General features: G+C 40.1%; 1 protein-coding gene across 7 annotated transcripts in view; it reads left to right on the top strand.

The window, feature by feature from the left end:
• cep192 (centrosomal protein 192) overlaps positions 1-8,952 on the top strand; it is a 34,021-nt gene that overhangs the window by 22,758 nt on the left and 2,311 nt on the right. For 4 of the 7 annotated variants that reach the window (XM_016563452.1, XM_016563443.1, XM_016563420.1 and 1 more), the window contains 12 exons: positions 1,260-1,995; positions 2,081-2,229; positions 4,710-4,934; positions 5,151-5,276; positions 5,430-5,573; positions 5,650-5,713; positions 5,921-6,060; positions 6,198-6,290; positions 6,449-6,567; positions 7,247-7,432; positions 7,508-7,598; positions 7,939-8,118. In XM_016563452.1, the coding sequence (XP_016418938.1) occupies positions 1,260-1,995; positions 2,081-2,229; positions 4,710-4,934; positions 5,151-5,276; positions 5,430-5,573; positions 5,650-5,713; positions 5,921-6,060; positions 6,198-6,290; positions 6,449-6,567; positions 7,247-7,432; positions 7,508-7,598; positions 7,939-8,118 (2,253 nt within the window). Of the gene's footprint in view, positions 1-1,259; positions 1,996-2,080; positions 2,230-3,426; positions 4,157-4,241; positions 4,391-4,709; positions 4,935-5,150; positions 5,277-5,429; positions 5,574-5,649; positions 5,714-5,920; positions 6,061-6,197; positions 6,291-6,448; positions 6,568-7,246; positions 7,433-7,507; positions 7,599-7,938; positions 8,119-8,952 lie in introns of all 7 variants that reach the window. The other 3 variants (XM_016563427.1, XM_016563472.1, XM_016563435.1) reach the window with 3 other exon arrangements.

Genomic DNA, 8,952 nt, shown 5'->3' with positions numbered 1-8,952 from the left:
GTGTGTGTGTGTGTGTGTGCGAGCGAGAGAGAGAGAGAGAGAGCGCGAAGTGTGTGTGTGTGTGCGAGAGAGAGAGCGGTGTGTGTGTGTGCGTGAGCGCGAGAGAGAGAGAGAGAGAGCGGTGTGTGTGCGTGCGCGAGCGAGAGAAACGGCTCGTTCTAACACGCCCCCACATATCTACCTCACTATGTGGAAATATTTGCATAATGCTGCCCAAATGTGCACGCAAAGAAAGAAGGCGTGGTTTCAGTAACCGCAGTTAGTGTTGAAGCAGCATGTCAGGGAGACGCTGTGTGTTTCTAGGCGAAAGCAAAAGCACTTTATTTGGCCTTCCGAAAGTAGATGCATTTAGGAATCTTTAAGATTACTTACAACAGAACAGCAATGCATTTTATGGACGACCGTTTCGTGAACCTAGGAGATGGGGTAATTCTGACTTTGCTATGACAATCTGGCGCTTCTGAATCGGCTACTGTTTTGTTATTAGTTTAAGTATTTGCTATTGATTGTTCAAATGCGGAGTTTTGCGCATCTTGTGTGTGTGTGTGCGCGAGAGGTGAGAGAGAGCGCGAGAGAGACAGGGTCACATCACAGTGGAGTCAGCTGTCTTAACCGTGGCTTGTGTACTGCAAACGCATATACATCACTGTGTCTTTCACGAGACTCTGTTCCCCTTTCGGGCTCTATTTACATTTATTTTGAAAGATGAAGCTCGCGATTATGGTAAGGGGCGTTACATTTCCGACGAGTGCTTGCGGTGTTCGGCCAATCACAATGCATTGGGTCAGCTGGCCAATCAGAGCAGACTGCGCTTGTCGGAAGGCGGGACTTTGTAGAAAACGAAGCGTTTGAGAGAGGCGGGGCATAGAGGACTTACAATAATGTACAGTATTTGAAAAATAATGTGTTTTTTGAACATTAAAGCATGTCAACATATTCTGTTACACCAAATACACAAAATAATGATCTTTAAAAAAGCATCATATGACCCCTTTAATAATCGATCCTATCCTACTGACAGGGTTCCCACGCTTCTTGAAAGTACTTGAATCTGGTGTTCATGAAAGAGTGGGAACCCTGTACTGATTAATTGGTGAAATAATCAATGACCATTAGACTAATAGATTATCAAAAAAAATCATTTGTTGCAGCCCTATTTGAAGTCCATGTTGCTTGACCATTATTTGATATTGATATTAATGCTGCTGATTTACTTTATGGTTTGAATGTACAGATGAATCTCTTTTATTATTCTCCAGAATAACACCTCGATGGCTCTAAGCACCACTATAATCAGAGCCAGTCCAACTCCTCCAGTGGAACCGTTTGATAATGTAAATGTTCTGAGTTCTTCAAAGACTCCAGAGCCTCTTTGCCATTCTGAAATTCCAGGCCTCAACAAAAAGACCTCTGAACTGGGCTCACGTAGCCAAAGTGACTTCCGTAAAGACTATGGAAATGAATACTCTAAGGGCAACCACCAGTCTGAGCCTGGGCCGAGGTTGTACGCTCAAGTGGATTCTGGGTACTCAAGCAAGCTGAACATTCAGCATCCATCTGGGTCAGCCTCAGAACAGGCACACCAAGCGCTGCCTCATGTCTTGGGGTCTGGATCTTGTTTTGGGGCTGCGGATGACTTTGCATATGGGTCAGTACCCAGCTACACCTCTCAGGGTGCCCTGACAAACCCTCCCAACCTCCTAACAGGGCGTTCCCTCTTTAGTTCCCAACTGGCACAGCAGTATCTGAGCTCAGAGGGGCCTCTACATGCTCCTCCCTATCAGATTGGAGGGTCATCTGGTTTGTATGGAGTATCTGCTGCAGTGCCTGCTGCAAACCCATCTATGGGACATATGCATGTACCTGGGCATACAAGTCTTCAGTCTGGTTACCTGAACTCTGGTCAACAACATCCACCTCAGTATCCAGTCAGTAAGAATTATGGACAGCCAAGTGTTGGGTCATGGGCTGCACGAGATCTTGCAGACTTTAGAAGTAAGTGGAAAAATTTTCATGTATTTTAAAGACATTGGTGGTATAAAGGAATTTGTTAAAAGAAAAAAAAATGTTTTTTCTTCAGCTCAAGTAATGGTTCCAAATGAGCTGAAGTTTCCCAGTTCTTGCTGTGTGGGAATTGCCTCTCAGACGTCCCTCAACATCTTCAACCCCTCTGAGCGCTGGCAGCAAGTTTCAATCTCCATCACAAGCCTATCCATTGATGGAGAGAAGGTTCAAAATCTGTCAGATGTAGTCTAGATCAGTGGTTCTCAACAATCTGGCCTCAGCACACTTCCTCAAGATGACTTAAATTATATAAAATAATACAAAACAAGCTTTAAAATATTTGCGCACAGCCAAAAATCTAAACCTATGTATTTCTTTTCTCAACATCTAAGGGTTACTTTTACTTTATAAAAATCATTAAACATTTCACAGCAAAAATCCATGTGTACCACAACCTTAAGGGAGACTTTTTAGAATTATACTTTTACTTGTTAAAAGACCTTTGCAATATTTGAGTAGATGTTTAGCTGTTGCTTTATCAAATGCACGTTATAAGCGGGGAGGCGTTCCTCATCTCAGTGCATAGACTCACAGACATACAAACAAAGCCAATTGGTATAGAAATAAAATGCACACAAATTATTTAAATGCAAAACTGGAAAAAAAGCAATTCACAAGCACTTATTGAACCGTGGATGCCATACTGAATGGTTCAATATTATATTGGGTATTGTGGCATCCCTACTTTCTAGATGTTAGCATTGGCCTCTGGTCTGTTATCTTATTTTGTGTGCCAAATATATTTATTTGAATTGTAATTTTATAATAGTAATATAATTTGGTTACACTTTATTTTAAGGTGTCCTTGTTAAAGTGTAATTATACATTTTGGTTACACTTTATTTTAAAGTGTACTTGTTAAAGTGTAATTATACATTTAAGTACTGAGTAATATTAATTAACTGCATGTACTTACTATATGGTAAGGGTTAGGATTTGGCTTATGGTTACTGCATGTAAATATGCATGATTAATTGTTATTATAATAGTAAGTACATGTAACGTGTGTAACAAGGACACCTTAAAATAAAGTGTTACCTATAATTTAATAAAAAATATAAAAGTATAATAAAATTTAAAATATAATTTTCTTTTTTCTTTTAGTTAGAATATGCTAAACTAAATATTTTAACTAATTTCAAAAGCTGGATAATCTATAAAAGCCTACTGATCAATAGTTTAAATCAATAATTAGTTGAATAAGCATTCTGATAATTGTTAGACTAATAGATTATCAAAATAAATGTGTGTTGTAGCCCTATTGGAAGCCTATGTTGCTTGACCATTATATGATATTGATAGTAATGCTGCTGATTTACTTTATGGTTTTAATGTACAGACAAATCTTTTCTGCTTCTCCAGAAAAACACCTCCATGGCTTTAAGCACCACTATAATCAGAGCCAGTCCAACTCCTCCAGTGGAGCCGTTTGATAATGGAAATGTTCTGAGTTCTTCAAAGAGTCCAGAGCCTCTTTGCCATTCTGAAATTCCAGGCCTCAACAAAAAGACCTCTGATCTGGGCTCAGGCAGCCAAAGTGACTTCCATAAAGACTACGGAAATAGATACTCTAAGGGCAACCGCCAATCTGAGCCGAGGTTGTACCCTCAAGGGGATTCTGGATACTCGAGCAAACTGAACATGCAACATTCATCTAGGACAGCCACAGAACAGGCACACCAAGTGTTGCCTGATGTCTTGGGGTCTGGGTCTAGTTTTGGCGCTGCGGATGACTTGACATATGGGCCAGTACCGAGCTACACCTCTCAGGGTGCCTTGCCAAATCTTCCCAACCACCTAACAGGGCATTCCCTCTTCAGTTCCCAACTGGCACAGCAGTATCTGAGCTCAGAGGGGCCTCTACATGCTCCTCCCTATCAGATTGGAGGGTCATCTGGTTTGTATGGAGTATCTGCTGCAGTGCCTGCTGCAAACCCATCTATGGGACATATGCATGTACCTGGGCATACAAGTCTTCAGTCTGGTTACCTGAACTCTGGTCAACAACATCCACCTCAGTATCCAGTCAGTAAGAATTATGGACAGCCAAGTGTTGGGTCATGGGCTGCACGAGATCTTGCAGACTTTAGAAGTAAGTGGAAAAATTTTCATGTATTTTAAAGACATTGGTGGTATAAAGGAATTTGTTAAAAGAAAAAAAAATGTTTTTTCTTCAGCTCAAGTAATGGTTCCAAATGAGCTGAAGTTTCCCAGTTCTTGCTGTGTGGGAATTGCCTCTCAGACGTCCCTCAACATCTTCAACCCCTCTGAGCGCTGGCAGCAAGTTTCAATCTCCATCACAAGCCTATCCATTGATGGAGAGAAGGTTCAAAATCTGTCAGATGTAGTCTAGATCAGTGGTTCTCAACAATCTGGCCTCAGCACACTTCCTCAAGATGACTTAAATTATATAAAATAATACAAAACAAGCTTTAAAATATTTGCGCACAGCCAAAAATCTAAACCTATGTATTTCTTTTCTCAACATCTAAGGGTTTTTTTTGGGGGGGGGGTCTTTGAATATTTTTGTGGTCATTGGGGGGCCTTGCAGTCAGAAAGGTTGAGAACCACTGGTCTAATGGAGACATGTCTTATTCATTCAGTCCACTTTTGTGTGCAGTATTATAATTGTCATTTCATTACAGGTGGAGTCTCTCCCATTCCAGTGGCTGATAGTAAAGAATAAGACCATAATTGGACCCAAATGTACAGAAGAACAGAGGGTTTTATTTATAGCACCAAGGGCTGGACTGTATCAGTATACTCTCAGTGTGTCATCCTGGCCTGCATCTGCAGAGACTGTGGCGCATGCAGAAGTATTTGCTAAGAAAGTGGTGCTGATCGCTGTGGCTGAGAACCCTGTGATCGAGGTTAGAGTTCCCTTTGTCCCTGTTGCCAGTTTCAGAGCACTAAAACTGCATGTAATTTTTTTTTTTTTTATGCACAGGATTAATAGTATAACAGTTTTATCCTTGAAATTTGTTAATATTTTTCTGTAGGTTTCTTTTAGAAGTTATATTTATTTCATGTGAAATGTGCAAAAATAAAGAAAGCTTTTTTTTTTCTTTGTTCTTTTTATTGATTAGGTTGATGTTGGAAAGACAGGCTGTATGGACTTTTGGGACATGCCGGGGGGCAGTTCCAAGGCCCTGCCGCTCAAGCTGGTCAACAGGACTCATGCCACTGTGCCTATTCGACTAGTTATCAGTGCGGTCAGTGAGATCTGTCTTTTTGGATTTGAAAAATGTTTACCTTAGTTGTGTATGATGTATTTCTGTATGTGTATGAGACTTCTGACTGAAAGCTTAGACCTCATCCAATGGCATGTTGAACAAATTCAAGGACAAAGGTTTTGTCTCTCACAGAATGCATCAGCATGGCATTGTTTCGGCTTCTCTAAGAGCCCAGTTGCCATGACTACGGATAGTTCCCTTCATACTGGCTCAAGTCTGACCTCGCTTTCAACTTCATCAGTCATAAACCATGTGCTGCATGCCAGTTATGCAGAGGTGAATATTTCTTTAAATTACTTTCTGATTTGATGGCAGTTTTGACTGTTTAAATAAATTTTTATTCTTTCTTCAGAATCAAGAAAGCTTCTTGGTGTGGGTTCATTTCAGTGCACCACAGAAGTACATTTCAAGTTCAGGTATGTATGTAAACCTTAACACTGATACAGGTTGAACATTTCTTAACTGGTGTCTAGTTTTATTTTAGTATCATTTAGATACTATTCTAGTTTTAAATATATTTTGACTTTTAATTTTTATTTTTAGTTAACTATAGTAACCCTGCCCTCTATACAGCAAAATGGATCACAGACTGAACATGAGATGCTGTATTTTTTTTGATGCAGGTGAGTTGGGGCCAGCTGATGAATACAGTGCACGGGTGGATATTGAGGTGGACAGTCCAGGCCCCAGTCATGTGATTCAGAGTGTAGCCCTGAGGGCAAGGTCAGGCACTCCCAGAGTGCATGCACCCAAAGACCTGCAGGTAATGGATAAATGTAATGTCACTACAAGACACACTTAGCTTTTTGAGGTTATGAAATGGCTTCAGTTTTATCTTTTTATTAATTTTATTATTTACTTGCTTGATGTTGCTTATTTACTACCTGAATATCTGTACAGACGGTGTGTCTTCAGGCTCCTTTGGGGCAGACAGCCAAGCAGACACTTCCTTTAAAAAATGCAGGCAACATTGATGTTCTACTCAGAGTAAAGGTACCTGATCATGAGCTTTACTTTTTAACACAATTGTATGTTTCATACATTGACTATAAATAGCCTTGAATGTGCCTTGCAACAACACCACAGTGTTAATCTATGTAGCTTAGCCTTTGCTGTGAATTCACTCCTTGTTTTTTTTGGCTGTTTTTCAGAGTACTGATGGAGACAGCTGTTTCACTGTGAGGCCAGAGGAACTGACTCTGAAAGCTGGAGAGGAGCAGGGTGTAGTGGTCTCCTTCACTGCCCAGGACAAACAGAAACTCAGGGAGAGGCATGTTCAACAGATTGTACTTTTATGCCTTTTTGTTTGCATCTGAGGTTTTTATTTATTACTTTTATTAATTTCTCTACAGTTCAGATTGTCTGAAATCTAGTTAGAAATCTAGTTTGACTCTTTAGAGGGGGAAGTGTATTTTTAAAATATTCTTGCTACTTCGTAATAGGGGCTTTTGCACCGCATAGTTCTAGGAACTAGACAGCCGCCAGTGACGTCTTTATCTTTGTCTAATTAGTGAATGGAAGACACGTGATCAGAGCTTCGTGATAACGGAGATGGAATGTTGAACGCACAATTTACGCTATTGAAAGAACGTGAAAATCGGACTAAATCTTCGATAACAACTTGAAGTTTTACATATCATCGAGGCTGAGAAAAAAAACACAGCGCTGCAGACAACAAGTAGCTAAATGCCATTATCGCTGTTTTCCATGTTCGCCAATCAGCGTACACTTGCGACACTGGTAGTTCCTATAGAACTGTTTTAAACCCTACTCTAAAGTATGAGCTAATTTTGTTCCCCCAAACGGAGTTCCTAGAACTAAATACGTTCCTATTTCCTGCAGTGCGAAAATGCCAAAAAGTGTGTACTTCCGCCAATAGTTCTAGGAAGGTTCCTCCGGTGCGAAAGCCCCTAATGTACTTTCGGGTAACATTTGATTTCTTTTCTCAGCATGTTGACGATTTTGGTTCTACCCAGCGGACCTCAGTATGAGGTGATGCTGAAAGGAGAGACGGTCCAAGGAGTTTCTGGGAAAGTAGTATCTCTACCTGCTGTGTTATCACAGGCTGAGGTCCCACCCATCCTCTCCAACAAACAGTTCATGGCATGGGGAGGGGTTACCCTGGGCAGAGCAGTGTGAGTTTACATAGCCATAGAAACTGCTATTCATAAAAAGTGAATTGGATGGAGATGATGCTTTTGTGTTTGTAGGCAACAGAAACTGGTGCTAAGGAACAATTCACCCACTACATCACAGCAACTCAGACTGCTCATTAGGGGCCAAGACCAAGACTGTTTCCAGGTAAGCTAACACATTGAGAAATGTAGTTTTAGACACTGAGATCTATAATATATGGAGCTCCTAAGGGGACATGATGATGAAAGAATATGAAGTGTTGAAAACATGATTACTAATTATGAAATACTTTATTTTATAGTATAGTAGTATTTTGCTATGCGAGTAATCTTAGGTAATGGATAAATATGCATTCTGTCCCAAGATTGCTGTAGGTACAGCAATTACGAGCAGCCAGCCCCAACCAGTTCATTGGTTTTGTAGAGCCAGTGGCAGTATATTAACATCTGTCTATCCATTTATCCTTTCTCCCACTTGTCTGTTTCTGTGAATCTCAACCCTGCAGCTGCAGAGCTCATTCGGCCCAGATGAGCGACTGACACGTAACAGAGAGCTGTCAATCAAACCCAAAGAGGATGTGACTGTTCATCTGCTCTTTGCTCCCACCCGTGTTGCATCCATGCTGGCCAAACTGGAGATCAAGCAGTCTGCTGCACGTGCCTCCCAGCCTGGGGTCAAGTTCACTGTGTGTTTATTAATAATGCCTCATAAACCGTAATAATGTTGTAAATACTAGAGGTCGACCGATTGTGGATTTTGCCGATACCGATAGCTAGGTTGGACCACACTGGCCGATACTGATTAATTAACCGATAGTTTTTAAAATAGATACTGAACAAAAACTAAAACGGTGCTTTATTAAAAAAACAGTACTGAACCATACTAGTAGTAGTAATATTAATAATAATAGTAATAGTAAATGTTGCAATTAACACACTCTAACAAGGAACAATACTTACACAGCTTTCATGAATCTTAATGTTACAAATGGACTCTTATTTTAAAGTGTTACCATTTCATTTCAACAGTCATGCTTAAAGATGCACATCTTTAAATATATACACAAAGGCCATAGCATTAAAATGATATACATATGGATATTGTATGTATACTCTCACACTTTAACTGCTTCTATTCTTGAACACTTAATGATTATCTAATCAAAATTCATTCAAAATAAAAGTGCAGTGCTGAGTCTAGGAGAACTCCCCGGTATCACACACACTCCGGACGTGTCGCGTTCAGCTCGAGCAGCGGTCTTAAAACAGTTTATTTAATCACCAAACGGACACAAGTTTACTTCAAGAATGAACAATGAGGCATAGATGAGTTTGAAGTTCGGTGTTTTAAAAACGGAGCAAACGGAAAGAGAAAGCGTGATCTATATTATAGCTCAATAAATGAAGCATACAGACTTTATTAGAGCCACAGAAAGACAAACGTTTTGCTGAAAATGCACAATACACAATTCATTATGTACATTAACAACGATTCGGGACAAATATAATGTAATTTAATG

Source organism: Sinocyclocheilus rhinocerous, unplaced genomic scaffold (genome assembly GCF_001515625.1).
Source record: "Sinocyclocheilus rhinocerous isolate Xijiao unplaced genomic scaffold, SAMN03320098_v1.1 scaffold491, whole genome shotgun sequence".
Taxonomy (NCBI): domain Eukaryota; kingdom Metazoa; phylum Chordata; class Actinopteri; order Cypriniformes; family Cyprinidae; genus Sinocyclocheilus; species Sinocyclocheilus rhinocerous.
The sequence above is the reverse complement of the archived record's forward strand: the minus strand, read 5'-3'. Positions and strand labels throughout refer to the sequence as shown.